Source organism: Myodes glareolus, chromosome 1 (genome assembly GCF_982192425.1).
Source record: "Myodes glareolus chromosome 1, mMyoGla1.1, whole genome shotgun sequence".
In the NCBI taxonomy this organism is placed as follows: domain Eukaryota; kingdom Metazoa; phylum Chordata; class Mammalia; order Rodentia; family Cricetidae; genus Myodes; species Myodes glareolus.
The window spans coordinates 125,350,718-125,372,084 of record NC_142026.1 but is presented as its reverse complement, the minus strand read 5'-3'; the positions used below and the strand labels follow the sequence as shown (position 1 = coordinate 125,372,084).

The following is a 21,367-nucleotide window of genomic DNA, read 5'->3' as shown; positions in this document are numbered from 1 at the left end:
CAAGAAATGTTAACACTAACCAGCTTAGCTTCCCCTGCTCATTCTGCCAGCCGGAGGGAATTAGTTCAAAGCCTTGTTTCTGTCATTGCTATGGTAATTTCACCTGCTAAGGAGGGTCCTCACAGGCGCCCTAAATCTCCTCCCATCTGTCTGTCAGGGTTCCCAGCTCGATACCCCCTGCATGGAAGCTCCAGCCACTGGCGCCAGGCGGCCAACACTATGATCTCACTCCCAGGTGGGAGGGGGCTCTTGTCCTTTTGCCTCCAAGTATTTAAGCCCGACATGTGCTAAATAAAGTTGACATTTACCCTTTGGGCGAATGATCCTGGTCTCTCTGTGTGTGTCTGTTCAACTCCTAGGATATTGATCCAGTCTCGCGGTTCAGCTTGGGAAGCGTGCCCCATATCGCCCCGTATTGGAAAGTGGGGTTTCCGCAGATTCAGGCGGAGCAATGGGCCTGTAGGCTGAAGATGGATGCCCCAGTGGTACAGAAGAACTTTGGGTGACTGTCCAGGCAGTGAGATGTCTCTGTCAATTCTAGAGTTTTAAAAGTTGCTTACAATGCACTTCCTGTTAACTTAGGTGGTATTATATCCTTCAACAGTCTTTAATGGAGTTAAAAAAAATAGTTATAATTATAGTTTTCCTTAGTTATAATAAAAGATAAAGTAGATAAAAATATTATTACTGTCATTCTTACTTAATGCCTGTTTTGTTATATGTAATTTTACTACGTTAAAGTTAAAATCTTCCTTTTTATTTAAACAGAAAAGGGGAAATAGTATGGGAAGTCCTTCTGTATATGTATTGTTTTTGTTGGTTAATGAATAAAGAAGCTGTCTTGGCCTGTGACAGAGTAGAGTAGAGCTGATGGGGGGCGCTAAATTTTAATGAAAGGAGGAAGGAGGCCGAGTCAGGGAGAAGCCATGTAGCCCCGCAAGCCACAGTCTCCTGGTGATACACAGTTTAATGGAGATGGGTTAATTTAAGATATAGTTAGTCAGAAATACGCTTAAGCTATTGGCCAAACAGTATTGCAAAATGTTATGGTTTCTATGTGATTATTTCAGGGCTGAGCAGCTGGGAACAAATAAGCGGCCTCCTACCACAAACCTGATGTTGTTCTTCACAATGTAGCAACAAAAGTTGAAAACTTCAAGAGTTACCTAAACCTTGCCCCTGTCTCAGCTTGCTTCTTTCAAGACGGAGAGACTCTCACAAAGTTCAGGAAACTGAGGTAGGTTACCCAGGTCCCGAAGAAAGAATAAGTCAGATTTCTGAGGAGCCAAGAGTGCAGCAAGATTTATTAAAAGAAGAGATTTTAGTTCTGTCGATCACAAACTCCTGGAGCATTTTAATGATGTTTCTATTCCAGGGAACTCAGAGACTTATCTGACTTTGCTTTCTGCTGTGGCAGTTCCAGTTCTTCTGGGGGCTGCTGGCTCTGGGGATCCTCTGGCCTCTGCAATGCATTGCCTACCACTTCCTGAAGATATTCCACCTGCAGCCCCGCGCCCTCTGGTGACCAAATGCTGCAGTTGCCGCTCCTTTTGCAAGGGCTTTGTTCAAAGCTGCGGTGAAATTTCGTATGCTCTGATTTCTTCCTAGGAAAGCCATCAATGCACGTGCACTACTTAGACCTTTGATGGGCTGTGAGCAGCTGCCTTTTTGCATATTCCGTCTCTAGCCATCATGTATGACCCCAGTCGCTCCTGTCAGCTGTCGATTTCAGCTGTCAGTCAGGATTCAGAGGCTGATTCGTTGAACAAACCCTGTGTGTCAAGTGGAGCCGTTTCTGGTTTATTGAAGAGCAAACCTGCGCATTCCTGGCCTTTAAGTTGCAGCAGGAGAATCGGGCAGTGAGATAAACAACAAGAGAGACTCCGCAGAGCAGCTTCGAGTGTTAGGAAGGTAGAGCAGGTGCCAGTCCAAAGTAGGGCTGAGGCTAAAGACCTCAGAGCAAGATTTGAAGAGAGCAGATGGAGCAAGACATGGAGGCGCTTAGGGGAGGGGCATGAAAGAGAAAACCACAGAGATCCAAAGTGAGGTCATTCCCAACAGGTTTAGGGACCAAGGAGAAAGTTCCAGAGGTTTTAATGAATGTGTTTGCTTGTTTTTCAGCATGTATGAGTGCCAGTCGCTGATCTGGGTGCTGGGAACACAGGAATAAACAAAACAAAATCCTGCCCATGTGGAATCTTCACTCTGATGAAAAAAGGGTCATAACAAATGAACACCGCGTGTTCTCTGAACGACAAAAGGGGGCCAGTTGCGTTCACTGGACTGCATTCTCTAGTAAACAACAGTTGATACTACCTAGAGGAGTGGCCCTGATCCCCCTCCACTGGGTAACAGACTGTGTCACATGCCCGGGCTGAGGACATATTGGACAGCAGTCTTCCAGCTTTCCTATGGTACCAGAAATGAGACATCCAGGGATGGAGAGACAGTTCAGTCATCAAGATCACGTGTTGCTGGACCCAAGTTTGATTCTCAGCATCCAGATAGTGATTCACAACTATCTGTAACTCTAGTTCGGGGGGGGGGGGGGCGGCAGTACCTCCTCACCTCTGTGGACACCAGGCATGCACATGGTACACACATGTACATACTGGTAAAACACTCACATGTAAAACAAAATGGATAAATCTAATTAGAAAGCAACAAGAGAGCCACATATCTTCTCTGCAGAATTTAGTCTCTGGTTTTTCTTCTGTATTCCACTGCCCAGATATACGAAATCCCAGCACCCACACCAAGAATGAAGCTGGTGCAATAAGAGACAAGGATGGGCCAGTGTCATAGTGTGAAAAGCCTTAGATAAGCTAAACTTACTAGTTTAATGAAGCAAGCCCAGCATCCATTGCCAGAGCCAACTCTAAGAGCTCCATTCAGCAACTTAGCCAGACAGCAATTATGCACAATACCCAAGTGAGTTCAGGGGCCTCCCACTGTCTTCTCAGATCAGAAGGCCACCTATGATTAACGACAGCTAAGTGGTTATGATTGGCCAGGGGTCAGCTGTCTGTTCCAGCTCCTATGTGGGATTTCCTGTTGATTCTGTCACTGAGTTAGCTTGCAGCTCCTTAAGAAGGGGCTTGATTGTGTAAATGTACCACATTTTCCTTATCCATTCTTCAGTCGAGGGGCATTTAGGTTGTTACACAATGGAGTACTACACAGCAGAAAAAAATGACATCTTGAGTTTTGCAAGAAAATGGATGGAGCTAGAAAACATTATTTTGAGTGAGGTAACCCAGACACAGAAAGACAAATATCACATGTACTCACTCATAGGTGGGTTTTAAACATAAAGCAAAGAAAAACAGCCCACAAATCACAATCCCAGAGAACTTAAACAATGAGGACCCTAAGAGAGACTTACATAGATCCAATCTACATGGGAAGTAGCAAGTAGAAAAAGACAAGATCTCCTGAGTAAATTGGGAGCATGGGGATCTTGGGGGAGGGATGAAGAGGGGAGGGGAGGGGCAGTGAAGGGAGCAGAGAAAAATGTAGAGCTCAGTAAAAATCAATAAAAAAATTTATGAAACAAACAAAAAAAAGAAGGGGCTTGAGTCTGGAGGGTTAAGATGGAGAAGTGACAGATGCCTGGGATGACTCTATGCTGTCTCTGAGAAGAGGAAACTACAGAGGGGGGATTCCCCAGGAGTGAAGCTGTCACTGTCCCAGCAGCAATGAAGATTCTAGAGAGGGGCTCCTGTGCCCCTCCCGTTGGCCATCCAGTTATGGATACCATGGACTCTAAGGCTTTGAAACTTCCCTGAGTCTCAAGCTGGCGGAAGGGAGAAGCAAAGTTCTGATGCCGACAGAGGAGGAACCATTTCTGCCCTCTGCAGATGAGATTTCTTTTCTGAAGACTTACCACACTGCCATGGAAACTATGATGGAGTACGGACTGCACTCTGGCCAGGACTTGTCTTTATCTCAACTTAAACACCAGGTCAGGACTTCTACTGTGGGCTTCGGGGTCGTGGGTTCACTGTTTATCTGTTGCTCTCCTCTGTGTGGACACATTGAATAAACCTCCCCTCTCCATTTCCCACTAGTATGCGTTTCTTTAATTAAAAAATTGAGCCAGCTTCCCAGAGCTGCTAGGTTATGCTCTACAAACCCCAGTAACAAGAAGTCCTGGGGGACTGGAGAGATGGCTCGGTGATTAAGAGCATATATTGCTTTTCCACAGGAGCCCACTTTGGATCCCAGCACCCAAGCAAGTGGCTCACAGTCACTTCAAGCTCCAGCACTAGAGGGATCTGGTACCTCTTGACCCCAGGGGCACCTTCACACGTGTAGACATACACACCCACCCCGAAATAAAGTCTTAAAACAAAGAAGCATAAGACTCCGGAATATTTACAGGGTGGGACAGGTAGAAGAGGGGGAGGAACTTCAAGCAAACAGGCAGCCATGTCCAGTACTGAGGACAGCAGGTTAGTGGTACAGGAGGTAGCATGCCACGAATGGATTCAGCAACGGAACACTGTTGCCACTGGCGGAGGTCAGGGAGCCGAGAGTGGGCCGGGCAACACATAGTCCGTGAGGAAGAAGAGAAGTGGTTTAATTTGACTGTGAGGAGCAGGAGCGAAGAACATTTATATGGGAGACCTGGAGCACGAGATGCCAGTCAATGAATCATTCTTCACAGGCAAAATCAAGAACTCTAGTGCATGGACAAGAAAAGGCACATTTTGGTAGAACGCCATGTAGCACATGGCAAAGTCTTCGGTCTGGAATTGTTTCCAAAGAATTGTGCCTCTGGAGGCCTTGGCAAAGGAATTATTTTCCAGATCAGTTTGGTTCCTAAACTGACCTGATACACGCACAAAAGTGTCTACCTTACTCAGAAGGCTGTAAAAACACCCAGCCGGGCTCCAGAGGAATACGCAGAGTGGAAAAACTGGTGGTGGGACCGTGGCTGCATTAGATATTTAATGTAGGGTTAACTTTTACATTTGGTCAATATTTATTAACCATTACAACATAGCAGTATCCTGCTAAATTGATGAGGATAGAAAAACTCAAAAATTTTTATGGATGCCCAATAATCAGAAGAAAGGAAATTAAACTTTGGCTCTCTCCTTTTGGACATGCTATCCCTGCCGAGGAAGAGCTAGAGGCCACAGGACCAGGAGCCGTGACCATGACATCACTACGAGATTCATTTTGACAAGTATCCCCAAGTTACTCTGGGGAAAGTTGGTACAAGGCATCGCAACTGATGCTAGAAGGCCTTTACCTTACCTGCCAGACCTGATACAACCAGCTATTCATCTAGCATACACGAGTAAACGCTGCCTCGAACAAGACCGGAGCTTCCTCATCCTGGATGGGTGCCATCAGACAGCTGGAGAAGATGCCGAACCTGCCCATCAAGAGAGAGGCTACCTTTTTCAGCAAAAGAACTGAGGTTAAGGGGTTTGGGGGGAGGCGCCAGCATCTTGGGGGGCTGGAAACCACACAGAGGGAGGATTATTAAATGAAACCCATCTATAATGTGGTATTTAAACTATTAAATGATGAAATTCTTCAGTCCTGTCCCCATTAGAACTTTATATGTGAAGTCAAGTTTATAATAAAGTTGTCACTGAAGAAAAACCTCATGATACCCAACCTACCACAGTAAGGTGTACTTTGATGAAACTGGTCAGTTGGATTTGTAATATCTGATCATAATTTATAATATTTACATTTGGAAGCCAGCTGTCCTACCTGCCAAGTGATAAAGGGGTTTAGGAAATTTATAACAGCTAAAAACCAAACAAACAAATAAAACCTGAAAAGTGAGAGTTTTCACACCTGCAGAGGTTTGGTTAAATAAATCATCTGTATGACAGACTACTACATGGCCTTTAAGAGAATGGAAGGATGTTGACATGAGATGGCCAGAATACATTCATTTAAAAGCAAATGAAGAATATACTACCATCCACGTGCAATCCACATGGAATTATATCTGTCTATACTATGTCTGAAAAGCTAGGCCAGTGCTGTGGCAAGAGCTGCCTGTGGGGAGGAGGAATGAAGTCGAGGGCAAGAAAGGAGACATATTTTGTTTTGTTTCATGAGCGTATATTATAGAGCCAAGAAATGCTACTGCTGGAACCCTCCTCTTTGGGGGATGGACAGCAGCTCAGGGGCAGAGCACTTGCCTACCATATCAATGGCCTGGGTTCAAGCCCTCCCACCACAAAAGCCAAACCAAATGAAACTAAGCCATGATCTTTATACCAACTCTGGTTCACCAATGTTGGAAACACATTTTTGTCAAGTTGGCTACTTCCGAGACAATCTTAACCTGAACTTCTCTCTCTCTCTCTCTCAGTAGCAGACGTGAGTTTGGTTATTACATTTCACTGTGAATTGTTGGTCAAGTCAACCATGTACCTGGCCCCGGAGTCTCCATTTGAAAACGACAAGCTCAGAGGAGAGGTGACCTCCAAACATCGCTCTTTTGAACGATACCATGAGTATAGCTCTCTGTTGTGTTTTCATAAGGAAACACTGTATGATTAGTGTGCTTTGGCTATCAGAAATGAGCAGGGCTGAGGAGATGGTTGGGGAGCTAGAACGTTCGCTGTGTGAGTGTGGGGGACCTGAGCTTGGATACTCAGAATCCAAGTAAAAGTGGATGCAGTGGTTCATGGCTCTAACCCTGGTGCCCACACAGTGAGACGTGAGGCAGACTCTGGAAGCTTGTGGGTCAGACCCCCTGGTGGACACAGCAGTTTACACATAAGAGACTGTCTCAAACAAGATGGAAGTCGAGGACTGACAGCCAGGACCGCCTGACCTCCAGACATGTGTCATGGCACATGCATGCCCACATACACGGGAACACAGACACACAGATATCAGGCAAACAAAAAGTATTTGTGAGTCATTAAAAAAGACCCCGGTACAATTAATATTTTCACAAACACTGCACTCCTCAACCACACTCTCTTTTATTTTGAAAATTTTAAAGATTCTCTTTCATTTTTCTTCTGTCTTTGAAGCGCCACCGGAACAAAAGAAACAGACTCAACTGAAGAAATTTATTTCCTTTCCCCCTAAGTACATAGAAGACAGAAGTATAGACAAGTTTCGATGCGCAGGAAAACCCTCCTGTCCACCTTTCTTCTCCTAAATGGATCATCACAATAATTTGTTTTTACAAATTTTAAAACAATACACAGCTTTCTTGGGCTGAAGCAATTGCAAGACCGTATTGGTATGGTATATTACAGCTACTTACAAGGTTTAAGAACAGCAATGGAGAAAAATAAGTTATTTAAATATTGATTTCATATACAGAAAGTGCAATGTTGTTAGTTGTCATATAACTTGCTTGACAGTTTGTTTTTCTTTTCCATCAATTTAAAAATCAAGAGAACTTGGACGCAAGACAGTTAGACTTTTCCGGAACCTCACTCAGCCCGCACACAGCAGTGACTTGGGAATCGGCCTCAGCTCCGCTGCAGCTGTGGAACACACTAGGCTGTGTCGGGGATACACTTCTCACAAAGGAATCATTTCCAATTTCATCCACACCTGGGGTCAGGACAGAGAAAAGGGCCCCCAAATATGCAAGGCCATGAAAAGCTATTTGCTCTCATCATCTGGGAATGTAAATAGAAGTTTGGGCAGCTGCTTTCTCTGCAGACAGCTGAGACGCACAAATCACACACATTCTGGGTAGCTACCTGAGCCGAAATGCCTTTCCAGCTTTCTTTTGTGCTTTCCAAAGACAACAAGTTTCACCGTCACTCAAAATTCTGTACCAAATGCAACTGATCAAAACTGGATATTGCTAAAGCCTGCCACCTGTCCACTGACAGCCCCAGGCCACCTCAGGGCCACACACCAACATTCAGGCTTTATTCAAACCAAATGAACTGTTAAAAGCAAAGGAAAACCAAACAAACACTACAGATACATTGGAAGGGAGAGAGAGAGAGAAAGAGAGAGAGAGAGAGAGAGAGAGAGAGAGAGAGAGAGAGAACCACCTCAGCCCCTTCAGACATTCACACTAAATTCATGGTCCCTGAATTTATTTTCCATGCAAAGGCAATGATTTCCAGAGTGATTAAAAAAATATTGTTTGGCATTCTCAAGACCTCTGGTGCTAGTTTGACTGAAAAGAAAAAAAAAAAACCCTACACTGAGAACAGACTAAACCTTGGAAGTTCACATGAGATTTCTTCTCCCTTGGTACCACTAATGTGACTTTTTCTCGTCTCTTTACTCAGCTAAAATTGTGAGCAGAATCTGTTACAATGTCAGGCCAGGGTTACTTCAAAAGCATGAGACGCCTGTTTCTGAACAGCAGTCCCACACCAGCATGTGAAACAACCCGGATGCTGTAGCTGGCTGAGAACCCTGCATGCCCACCCACAAGGTGGGCTGGGCCACAACCCAGGAGGCCAAGCATGAGGCCTTTTTTTTTAAGAGTCCAATAGGAATCCGGGGGCTTTGCCTTTTTAGTCTAACTTGTCTCGACTTCTTCACACGGCATCTTATAGAAGGCGAGTGAAACCGAGGAAACATTTTAAATGCATACTGAAGTATGAAAAATAAAATAAAATAAAATAAAAAAGATATCACCTGAGAATGTCCCTTTCCTCAGAGCCAGGGGTTCAGCCATACGAAGTCTATGGTCGGGATGGCTTTGTTATTAAGAAAACCGCTTGCCTTCCTCTCCTGAGGGAAATCGTGTTTTAATAATCTAGTAAAATATCAGAGGACTTTTGATCCAGGCCTTGTGTTCAAAGCGCCTCTGTGAGAACTTGAGACTTCACATAATGCTTGAGAACGTGAAGGAAAAACACTGCATGGCAAACCGATGGCGCCCGGGCATCTGTCTAAGTTTGCCGATTGCTAGAAAACCAGACATCAGACAAGAAGAGGAGCGAGGACGCTGAGATCCCAGCTGGAAGAACAGCTGAAAAGATGCAGGGTTGAACACACAGCCAGTGTGGCTTCTCTGGCTCCATGATGAACCTTTGTTTGAATTAAAATAATTATCTAAGTAACAAATGAGAGATACAAAACAATTGTAAAACGGGCCAAAAAGGAAAAAAAAAAGTAAAACAAACAACAAACAAACAAACTGCATGTAACTACTTCCCTTTTTAGAAAAAAAAAACTTTCTGAAACACGCAACACGGCAATGACTTTCTGCCGAGGTGATCCACTAGCTGATGATAGGGTTTGGGAATGGGCGTGGCCGGGATTCCACATAAATGCTGTGCCACCCTGGACAGCACCATGGCCATCACAACGGGAACTCACTAAAGAGAGTGGGATGAAGGGCCGTTACACACGTGCTCACGTGAACATACGTGCCCCTCTGTGTGTGCAGATGAACTTGTATTGAAATCGTGGTTAGTTTAAAAGCTAAAAGTCAACAAGAAATGTGTTCCTTGTAGTCACCCCTATAAAATAAACCACGTTAGAACGAGACTGTTTAAAAAAAAAAAGGCTATTTTTGCTGAAAACACCCCCAATACGTTAGATGGCAGTCTAAGCTGAAGATCTGGAACGAGGGTTAAGGGTTGCAGACACTAGATAGATAACTGATTAAAAATTTATATTAAGGCAAATAAAAGCTAATTGCTAGAAAGCAATTAAAATGTCTCTTGTTTATCTACAGGAGAGTAGGGCTGTCCTGCTCTTCGTGAAGACAGCCATTGTCACTTCTGAACAGATGAGTATGGTCAATAGTGTACAGTAAGTCCAGAGTCTGTTGCTTTGGCCTAGCTCACTCAGCCCATTGGGCTCCGGCATCCAGCGGGGTGACCGACAGATAGGCAAGGGCACCATCAGACACGAGCGGGCTGCCTTGCCCTCTTCTAGCCCTCTGCCAGCACAAAGACAGACTGGATACACAGTGTTTGCAATAAGTTGGCATCTTGGCTCTTCTGTGTCTGAAAACAAAACTAAGTGCTTGTCTTGCCTTTGGGGATCGAAGAGAACCACACCGATTTCCTTGGGGTGAAGGGGTACTTTTTCCTCGGTTCTGGTACCAATCCTGATCTGGGAGCCCCACGTGGGGACTTTCCTTCTGGATCAGGTCAACCCCAGCAGATTTAGAGGGATTGTATCAGCTTCGTAAGCACAGTGGAAGGCTGGCTCTTGTCCAGGGAGGGCCATGGCAGGCCTGGCTACATGGCCTCAGGGCTTGGTGGCAGTTTGAAGAGTCTAGCTGCGGATATGAGCTTCCTTATGTGTCTCTCCTCTGTGATGCCGGCCTCCTGAAGGCAAGTGGGGGACAGGGAAGGCACTTGGCTCAGCATGCTGAACCCTGCATCAGAAAGGGTGCTGGTGTACATGGGCAGGCCAATGGAAATGAGCCAATCCGACACAGAGGCAACACATCCAGGAGAGAGGGGCTTTCTGCAGATTTCCGTCAGCCCACCACTTGGGATCTGGGTAAATAAGGAAAATCATGTCATGAAGATTACACAGGTACCATGAGAGGGTTACTTTCTGTTGGCTAAGAGGGACAGGACTGAGCTAGGCCACGGCTAAGAGATGTCAAATATCAAGAACCCTGCTCAAAAATGAGAAAGATTTTCAAGGATTATTCTAGAAGATTCCAGAAGGAACCTGGGATTGGATCAAATCCCAGTTACGTGTGGAAGGTTCCAAGCTGTAGGCATTTACACATGTCCTGCTATTTTTGACTCCATGAAATCCTTTAACGAAGGAGAACTGCAGACACAAACAGGCCTGGCCGTGTCGAAAAGGATGCTCAATGGGCAGGGTTTTGTAAAGTGTCACCTCTACTGTATTTGACCCTATAGTACCAACCAGAAAATCAAACATTTAAATGTACACGGTTAGTCAACAGTTTAAAATCTAATAATATCCAGAGTTGACAAGAGCAGAGAAACGGATGTTAAAACCTGATTGGTTGTCTTTCAGGAGATGTGCAGGGTGCCAAAGCCCACACAAATTTTGTGTAATTGTGCGCGTGTACTCATGTTCATGAAGGCGCACAACATATGTGTGGAGGCCAGAGGTCAACCTTCCACATCCTTACTCAGGAGCTGCCCATCTTTTATTCTGAAGCAGGGTTTCTGGCTTTCATTTGGAACTGGCTGACTCAGCCAGACTGGATGTTCAGTGAGCTCTGGGGATCCACTCATCTCTGCCTCCCTAGATAGTGACACTTAAGATTACATACAAGTATGGGCCATGACCTATGATTCTTTTCCCACAGGTTATGGAGGTAAGATCTAGGTCCCCTGCTTGTGTGTTTTGCTCACTGGGCCATCTCTCCAGCCCTGACTTTGTACAATCTTGATGAAGTGAACTCTCATAAAAGTATAGAAATCCTGAGATATTATTGGGAATTCCACAGATATATATATATTTTTTAAAAAAAACCAAGCTGCTTTTCTCTATATCATTTAAAATAAAAAACTAGGAGAAAATAACCCTAAACATTTATTGATACATAATTGGCTAAACCATAGAATATTTACTTAGTAAAAACCTTGGAATCTTGGTTGTAAGAAAAATATTTTACTAAAGCAGATTCGTGATCTCATAAGTAAAAACAGCAAGGCTTAAAACTGTGCGATTCCTATTTCACATGTGCACAGAAATGACCCGCCGAAAATCGAGCAAGCCCTTGTGCTGCTAACACTTGCCAGCCAGGGTCTTGTAACCACGTGTACCACAGAAAGCTATGGGCTCCTCCCCAAAATGTGGGCTGCTCACCGCCATACGATGCTGCTTCCGAAGCAGCTTCACCCGGATCTGGTCCATATTGGTGGCAACGTCCCTCTCAGGCTGATCTAAGTCTTCGGCATATCTCTGTACCAGAGCTTCAGGGATCCCACAGCGGCCATGCTGCCAGGGGAAAGAGGAGCGGGGCATGAATGGTGGTACAGACATCCCCCCACCTAAGAGCCAACAAATGTGAAGGCTTAGCTGTCAGAAAATACCACCAAGGGTTAGGTCAAAAGGAGCACGTCCCGTTTATTACTGGGATGGACACACTTGGCAAGGAGCATGCGTGCATCTTCATCCTCCAGACACCAATAAGCTCTAAATATTTCAAAACAGAACCAAGACAACACGATCCTCTATTTTCCGATGCCTGAAACTCACTTTTACAAAACTCAGCTCCTTAGTGTGGCTGAACATGGTCCCCCTAATCTGTGGAAAATCGAACCATTACTCCACAGATCCTATTTGCCCTTCGTCTGAAAAGACACCACTGTCCCACCAGGACACATTCACTGTACAAGTCTCCCTATTTCCCCTTCAGAGATACACAGTCATCAGTATCAAAGGGGACAGGGGCTGTTCTTAGGAGGCACTCATGATCATAAGAATTTAACGACAAGGACTCTTGGGAACACGTTATGACAGAAGATGCATTTCCTGAAGAAAAGCACAGCCACTTCTATTATCACCGATTTGTCTTCAAAGTCGCTTTGGTGTTGGTACTTTTTTTTCTTTTCTCTTTTCAAACAGGGCCGTATTTCATCACAGATATGAATGGTTTTGGTGCATTAGGGTTTTCACATCATGCCTCCCAGTTCCTTAGCGTGTAATTGCTGTCGTATACTGACAGGGAGGAGATAACACGGGTTATTTGAAACCCCAGTTGAACTACACAGAAAGGAACACACACACTGCCGCGGGCTATGTACCCCACATTCAGGTCTCTCTTGCCCATTACACCATCCCATTAGGGAACCAGTTCTGGCAGTAATGGTGCTTTCTGATAGGTGCAGCTGCCAAAAAACTAAAACCAAGCAAGGGGGAAAGAAAACCATGAAGCTGCATTTGTATTGAACCCCAGGGTAAGGCGTACATTTCCCGCTCACAGAGGCCATAAGTAGAATGACCCATACTGTCCGCCCAGCACCTGAGGCAGCGGCCTTTCCCTCACCTGGCTCTCATCTGAGAAAAACAACCGTCAGAGGCCCTGAGGCCCAGGCCTTGGATACCTTATCAGAGTAGGGCTCCTCGGTGAGATCAATGCCCTCAGCTTGCAGCTTGTTCTCGGTGAGCATCTCCAGGTCCACGCCCCGGGCGCAGGAGACCTTCCTGCTCAGCGCTGGGCCCAGTTTCACACCATGCTCTTGCAGGCTGGTGCTCTCGGGCAGCTCCGCCAGCCAGGGCGGAGGTCTGGCGCAGGTTGGGCTGCCTGGCTCAGTCCCCAAGGGAGGCCTGGGCTCCCGGGGAGAGGGGCAGTCACAGGGGCTGACGGGACTGGCAGGGCTGGCCTTCTTCAGCGGCAGGGTGGGCGCCTCCAGGCTGGGGACCAGGTGCAGGCCATTGGCCAGGCGCTCTCGACTCTTCTTGGCAGGCACAGGTGGGGGCTGCGATGGATGTTTGGGCTGCGTCCTGGTCTCAGGGGCGCTCTGTTCCCCATCTACCCCTTCTTTGGTGCCCAGGGGGTGGTGGTCATGTCCTTTTCTGTGACCCTCAAGAGACGTCCTTATTAAGCCAGGTTTAACTGGAGGCTGAGCCTCGAAATTTCTGGGAACACACTGAGGAGGAGCTATGCCAAGATTAGAGGTCACTGTGGGGCCATCCAGTTTCTTAGCCATCATTTTTGGGGGGTCAGAAAATCTCTTGCTTTGGGTCAGAAGCATCACGTCTTCTGCTGTAGGATCTTGGCCTCGGGGCAGAGCCTCGGAGGAACAGGCAGATGGCTTTTGTGGCACTTCTGGTACATTCTGAGGACAGGCTTCCTGCACCTTGGTAGGTACATCCTTGTCGGCATCAGCGTCTCCCTGAAGGTCATCCAGGGAATGGGATCGGGGCCAACTTTCCACAGACTGAGGACCCTCCAGGGTTTCACAGCTGCGGCAGATGGAGACAGGGAGGCTCCTTCGGTTTTTACTCGAACCAGTCCCACAGGGCACATCACCGTGCTTGGCAGTGTCCGGGGCTAGACCTCGGCCCAGCCTGCCTTCCTCTCCCTGCTGGTGCACCTCCACTGATTTTGTTAACGGCAATGTCGGGTAATTGCCTGGCTGGCTCCTGTTGAAAGACTTCAAGTTGGACTCTGTGGACGACTTGGTAGACAGCACACTGGGTTTTTGAGTTTTGCCTTGAGAGAAAGAGATACTTTTACAACCACGTTTTAAAGTCAGTGACATGACCGTACAAACATGGGCTAGCAGGGGCCATAATGCCTGCATCAACAAAACCTCACTTAGGACACTGAAAAGTGCAGGGTGGTTAGGGACCCATTTTTATTTCTATAAAGAATTCTGGTCTCATTAAAGTACTTACATTGGTGGAAACGAATTGGTTATGTGGAAAAGAAATGCTGCATCAAGCAGAAGAAGCCGAGGCTTAATGTCTATTCCAAGCTGCACTCAGTATAGTAGGTTGATTGGCTCTGCACGCCCTACTCAGAAACCAAACTGTAAGATCTATTTGGCAGCTTGACTTTCTGAAGTCATGGCTGAACTGATTTCTTAGTGCTGCGTCTATGAGTGGTCCCCACAATGGGTGATTAAAACAAAACAACACGCAAGTCATCCTTTCCTTGACGCTACTCTACCTGAATACATGTACACGAGACCGACGAGGAGGCAACTTTGATACTGACTGGTAAACAAGCTGAAGGGAGTGTTTTACCAGGGACCATCTACAAAATACTTAACTCGGACGCTTTTAGTGCGGCAACTGATTAAAGCGAATCATTAGCTTGCTAGTTGACCATCAGCTAGACTTAACCCAGCAATCTGATAGCTCCTGATTTATATTTGTGGTGACAGCTACTGAGTGACAAGCTTTACTGGGAACATTCTGTGGCCATGTAGGTATGTGTGTAGGCACAGGCAAGCGCATGATCACTGACTATGTAGGCATGTGTTTAAGCCCAGGCAAGCTCATGCTTTTACACACACACACACACACACACACACACACACACACCCACCCACCAATGGTGCTTTGTCTCTTCTATTGATAATGACATATGTTGTGTCCCTGGTCTGATAAACCTGAGAATACTCCAGGTAACAGAACATCTGAGCCACGTGATTAAGCTACTCTCGAGAAGGATGAAAACACCGCAAATCTTTGCCAGGCTTTGAAGGTACAAAAAAAGGGCTGTGTTTAATCACTGAAAAGCTAGCATATTATTAATATAACTAAGAGGTTTCCCCCACAAACCTCTCAGTAAACATCCTGAATTCAGTATTTTAATTTAGAACTCTAACTCCCCGCTCTGAGCGATAGCACCCTTCCAGTGTGATCCGCAAACAGCAGCAGGGAGAAATCAGGTTGTGGACCCACACGACAGGGAGAACAAGAAAACGGGTGGGACGGTGCCCATGCAATAAGGGAAGGAGCCGCTTCAAGGCAAACAGAAGGCAGTCTTTGATAAAAAGTCTCTCTGTGAGGCAGCAGAGATGAAGGAAATGGAACAGAAAAAAGGGCCCGGGGCTCTAGCGGTACAAGTGGTTTAGCCTTCATCAGCAGGGAGAAAAAGAGTCTCCATTCATGATTTCACAGCTTTCTAAGCTTCCTCAAACCTCGAACTGATAATACGAAGTGTTTCATGCCAAGCATAACTACAAACCCTGAGGCTGGCGGATGACAACACTTCTCTCCTCAATTGGACTTTTTACTAACGAGGCCATCCTTTTTGATAAGACCCCAATCAGCATATGAAATATTTTACATCCTGCAAAGCGGAGAGGCCTGGTCAAATGGCATGCGTCCTCTATGAAGAAGTTTATATTGCAAACCCTGTCCTACCTGGATTTCTCCACTATCCAACAGCAACACACTAGCCCCTTCTTCAGAGGTCACTATTCTATTGATACATGGAGATACGGCCTACAGTTACGACTGAATGGATTGGCTACCATCCCGTTTCTCATTAACAGAAGAGTCACCACAGCTAAATGGAAAAGGGATGCTTCAGAGAGCCCAGCATATGAAAGCTTAAAAGTCAGCCGAAATAGAAAAGTCTTTTTTTTTTAATATTTATTCATTTATTATGTATACAATATCTGCCTACATGTGTGCCTGCAGGCCAAAGAGGGCACCAGATCTCATTACAGATGGTTGTGAGCCACCATATGGTTGCTGGGAATTGAACTCAGGACCTTTGGAAAAGCAGGCAATGCTCTTAACCGCTGAGCCATCTCTCCAGCCCCAATAGAAAAGTCTTAACACTCATAGAGCACAAGCTTTGGAAATATGTTTTCCTCTCATTACCTCCCAGTATAAACCACATATGTATCAATGCCAGGCTCACATTCTGCTTCATGTAGAAAGAGCCCTGACTTCCCCCTGAAATCTAAGCACAGCTCACCAGCAGATTTCATCCAGTTCGCCAATAGGTTTTCCTAAGTTCTTCTGGGCATTAAACCCTTAGGCAGTGCTATCTTTCTTTCCGGATTTACCAAGCCAGTACTGACAGAGTGCCGGGCTCCTGGACGGGTTTGCATTGCACTGACCAAGGCTAACTAAATGTGAAGCATCAGAGGACCTGCTTGTCTTCCAAAATTGACAGAACATTCTGGGTGGCAGAGCTTAGGGGTACATTCCTAGGTTCCCATGATGCTTATCAGGATTGACATCAGTGTGAGGTGGGTGAGATGCCTTGAGTGCCGATGCAGAGGCGGGGTTACTCTAAGAGTATGGTTGGTAACTGGGAGTAAGCTCCTCATGAGAATTTGAACCCAGCATTTACTTGCCTTATCTTAGAACTGGTTTGGGTAGCCCCCAAAATAACTCTCCCATGCTATTGGTTTTTAAGCATGGGAGAAACCCATTTTTATGTCTACCTTCCAACATCCCTTGCAAAGTAAAGACTATAGCAACGTCACTAATGGTTTTCACCTGACCATATGAAATGTGTTGATTTCTACTGCGTCCTACAAAACCATTATCCATGGGTCACTAAATTGATTTCACAACCCGCTAACAAACTGCAACCTATAGCTTAGGATGGCTTGCTTTAGCACATGTGGAAAAATAGCCTAACCTGTTACTCCCAGATGAGAATCCCAATAGCTGCTGTATGCCATGGAACCTGGGTATGTTCTTCTATCGTCTTTGAGTATCCAACAGAGACTTAGGACATGACGGCAGTATGAACTCTTTGCTACTGCTTCTAATCTTTTTTTTTTTTTTTTTAAATATTCATGTATACAATTCTGTCTGTATACAAATGACTGCAGGCCAGAAGAGGGCGCCAGACCTCATTACAGATGGTTGTGAGCCACCATCTGGTTGCTGGAAATTGAACTTAGGACCTTTGGAAGAGCAGGCAATGCTCTTAACCACTAAGCCATCTCTCCAGCCCCTACTGCTAATCTTACAATAATAGGAATTCAGGGCACACAACAGGAAACCACAGTCCCCTGCCGTACCCTTTACCCTTTCTGCCTTATTCAGCTTAAGACCTTGGTTCTATACGGAAGAGGCTTTAGAGTTTTATATTGTCTGCTTCCCAACTGTTAGGAGAGAGAAGCCACAAATAAGGCACGTGACCCTTCTAGTTACTCTCCCTACGGGCAATTGCTTCTGGGATCGGGCTTTGCAGCTACGACATACAGACCACGGCTGCCAGGGTACCCTTGATGGATGGTCGACCTGGTAAACGGTTTTTCTTATGGGCCTAATCGTTCCCAGCACTGAGATGTTGGTGGTTACTATGTGAAGAAAAGGGCACAAGAGACACACAATTTAAGTTTTACGGCTGCAGGTATTTTAGGCAGAATTTATAAACTTCACCTAGCAGCCAGGAGGAATGAGCATGGTTGCTAACTGAAGAGTGTGTGTGTGTGGGGGGGGGAGGGATGTGAAGCCAGAAATGGAAAGATGACCCGTGGCTCCATTGCCATACAAGAATCGAGCCTTTGGAGAGGATATTCTCACACACTTGAAGCTGGGAATAGCTGAAGCTTGTTCTAGAGGTTAGGGCAAACATTACCATTTTCCAAGTGCTCGCTGCTTTCATAGCATCCGGAGTCTCGTGGGGAACATCCGCTCAGGCCTTGGCTGTCCACCAGGAGCTTCTCCTGAGACCCAGACTGGTCACTGTTACCTGGGGGATGAAGTACACAGCGTGGTGTCACCAGGAGTCCCAAAGTCAGTCAGATTTTCTTCCTCTGCTACGGCCACCCGCGCTTAAGTCTAACTAAAGTGAAGATGAGAAATCAGAACACTTCTCTATCAAGGAGTGCATCCACCGTGTGAGGATAAAGTTGGCGTCAGAGAGCCCAGGGTTGAAATATGCCGATGACCCCCCAAGCTATCCAAACAGTGGCAAACTGAAGCCACGGGACAGAGGAGAATGCAGAGTGTGGTACTGGCAAGGAAGAGGGCACGGCTCAGTGAGGAGGGTAGGAGCAGTGTGTGGGTGAACACGGCTTGTGCTAGGGGGACGGGGCCAAGTGATTTCAGGCACCTGGACAGCTTGCACGTCAGCTCACTTATATGATGGGCTCTTCAAACTCGGGAGCTTGTATAAAAGTGTCAGATGGCATATTGCTTTATTAGCATTGGAGAATACTGTTAGCCTGTGGTAACAATATGTGCCCGTTGTATTGCCTCAGCCAGAGGAAGGCTGGTGAGAGAGGAACAGATCTTTCGTCTTCTGGAGTGTTGAAGGTCTCTGTTCTTTGGACCGTTCTCCCTAGCCCTTGGGTAAGCATTTTCTATTCCCGCACCCAGAGTGGGAAAGGTGTTCAGGCGACCCTCGGACTGGCAGATGGAGCAGTCCCAGCCTGAGCAACCCATCCCAAAAGAAGCAACATTATTTAAAGAAGCATCATTTTTTAATCAATCAGACCTCAGTCAGGGCTGGGGAAAATCAGAAGGCAAGCTAACTATGTCGTTTCAGGGAGTCTCCCTGGAGTAAAGCATGCGGGAAACGGTGTGTGCATTCAATTCCCAGACAGCATCACTGTGTTTCCAAGAGAGGGAGCCCAGGGAGCCCAGGGAGCCCAGGGAGCCCAGGGAGCCCAGGGAGCCCAGGGAGCCAAGGGAGCCCAGGCCACCGAGACTTCTCTACACACAGTGCCTCTCTGGATAATTATGTGGAGAAAGGCCTTGGTCAAACAAAACAAAAATCAAGAGTACATTTTCTACATAAATAGCTAGTCTCAAAGACAAATGGCTTTAATTTATTTTTCTCTTTCCCTTTGCCCCTCACCTGCATACACCAACCACACACACACAAAGAAAAAAAGGAAGAAATCAATAAACCAGACATATGATGCCCTTTTCTCAGATCATCAGAATAAATGTGTGAGGAGGTTGAGGGCTACATCAGGCACGAGCGGGTGGGTTCCCCGTCCCCTTTACGCTGCCTGCCTGTCTTTCTCAAAGGGAAAGTGAATGATGCCACAGAGTCTGTCAGAAAAACTTCTCAAATTATAACCCCCAAAGAGTGCTAATTACCAAACGATTAGTGAGAGATTAACAAATTAGAAGCACATGAGCAAATACCGCCCCCTCCCCCCCTCCCCCGCAAACAACCTCACACTGGAACATTCTACAGTGATGTTCTCATCTTGTGGAAGAGCCTGTGGATTTGGACCGGCCTTTGTTCTTGTCTAGCATGCTATTTAGGAAAATGATACTTGCAAGTGAGGGCTTTGAGCTGTCTTTGGCTACCCAGGAAGAGGGATCACTCATGTGTCCCCGGTGCCAACAGTTCAGTGTAGCAGACAGAGCAGCAGGACAGGCTGCAGAGTGCCTACCAGGGCATAGAATAGAGGGCACAGGATTCCTGCTGAGGTAGAGAAGTGCATCCTGGGACACCGCCTTACCAGGCACTAATAAATCCTGTCCTTACAGAAAACAAAAGAATTTCTCTCGTGCCTGAGAACCATGGCACCGTTCACAGTCACATGGGACATGTACGACATGGGGCTAGAGCACCATTTTCACAAGAAGGGAGAAAGGTCTTCTGCATCTAGACCCTTCTGCTACGCTTGCTAGCATCCATGCCAACAGAGAAAAGACTCAAGACGACGAGAAAGAAGTCAGTTGTCAGTCAAACAAGATCAGAAGGGCTGGAGTCCCATTTGGTCACAAGCTGAAGGGACTCAGAATGCTGGGTCGAAAGCTCTCCCCTGCCAAGCCACTGTCTCAAGTATGAGCACGCACACAGGCGGGATTTGCAAAGACACTGAGTTAGTTGCTCGAACATCAAAAGCGATGGCACATTAAGCGCACACACCATTTTCTAGAGAGCAGTTTCCTTGGAAATGGGGGGAGAATGGAGGAAGCCCCTTCAAACGGTTTACAGTATTTTCTATATGGTGGACTGTTGGCCGTCCCTGAATTCGCGAAGTGCTCCTAAACACATTTGCTCAGCTTTATTCTGTGCCTCCTGCATGCTTCAAATAATCTTTAATTAAAAGTCTTACATAAAGAAAAGAACACCTCCCTTCTTTTAGGGAGGGTCTCTCCCTGTAGCCTAGGCCTTTCAGTAATCCTGCCATACTTGTGTCCACGGTCCATTCCCTGGGAAGCAGTCAGTGGAGATTACAGCTAGGAGCCACCGTGGCCAGCTTCGAAGGACTGTTTCTATTGAGCTGCACACCTAACCGTGGTTAAGATGGCAAATGATACGGCATATGTCTTTTACTACAATATATTTTAAAGGTAAACCATTTTAAGAGCTTTTTCATTTAGAGGATGTGAAAGAGCTGCAATCTTCTCCAAATGGAAAGCTGACTGCGGGCCCCCTTCCCTCGTCTCTTGGGAGGACACCAGCTGGGTCTGGCTTCCAAGCCATGCTAGAGATGTATTAGTTTCAGTGGAAGTGTGAGCTGGAACACTTCAAGATATTCCCACATTTCTCTGGGAACCTTACTAGCGCTCTATGTCTCGACTGCCTACAAACCGAACTTGGCAGAACAGTACTGGGTTTCTCCAAGCGACTGAGGGACCTGGAGGGAGGTTTTCCTCGTTACAATGACTTTAACAGCATTGGATAGAAAGTCTTACATCACTAGGCTACATCTGGATATGACCTCTCAACACTAATTAGAACCACCGAGCCCCAAAGACTTTGCTTCAGGATCAATAAAAGGAGATACTATTTTATGTATCAGATAAACTACAAACAATGGAAACGCATAGACCCAAAATGGGATTTATGAAGAAACAAGGAGTCCGTCTGCGCCTTCCAAGTTAGCATCACGGCAGATAACGATATCCTATAAAACGATTCTGGTACAAATCTTACTTAGGATATGAGCCTGGGACAATGGGTCCGAGCCAATGTGTTATGTCAAACTCGGCTCAGATCCCTGCCGATGTGCAGGATTAGCTTTGCTCTTCTGACATCTAAATGAAACAGGAAATGTAACGGATGATGTATATAGGCCAGCTGTCCTCCATGGTCGTG

At 46.1% G+C, this 21,367-nt stretch overlaps 1 protein-coding gene and 1 long non-coding RNA gene across 5 annotated transcripts in view; one reads left to right on the top strand and one right to left on the bottom strand.

Moving 5' to 3' along the window:
- LOC146895811 (uncharacterized) overlaps nucleotides 1-4,066 on the top strand; it is a 35,408-nt gene extending 31,342 nt beyond the window's left edge. Inside the window, exons 3-4 of the long non-coding RNA XR_015001491.2 lie at nucleotides 1,071-1,237; nucleotides 2,122-4,066. This is a non-coding gene — a long non-coding RNA (uncharacterized LOC146895811). The remainder of the gene's footprint in view (nucleotides 1-1,070; nucleotides 1,238-2,121) is intronic.
- A 2,978-nt stretch (nucleotides 4,067-7,044) lies between these two features.
- The window catches only part of Sash1 (SAM and SH3 domain containing 1), a 305,306-nt gene continuing 290,983 nt past the window's right edge, over nucleotides 7,045-21,367 (bottom strand). For all 4 annotated transcript variants that reach the window (XM_085688475.2, XM_085688482.2, XM_048425571.3 and 1 more), the window contains 4 exons: nucleotides 17,936-18,049; nucleotides 12,972-14,083; nucleotides 11,731-11,862; nucleotides 7,045-10,430 (listed from right to left, as the gene is read on the bottom strand). In XM_085688475.2, the coding sequence (XP_085544601.2) occupies nucleotides 10,167-10,430; nucleotides 11,731-11,862; nucleotides 12,972-14,083; nucleotides 17,936-18,049 (1,622 nt within the window). In that variant the 3' untranslated portion in view covers nucleotides 7,045-10,166. The remainder of the gene's footprint in view (nucleotides 10,431-11,730; nucleotides 11,863-12,971; nucleotides 14,084-17,935; nucleotides 18,050-21,367) is intronic.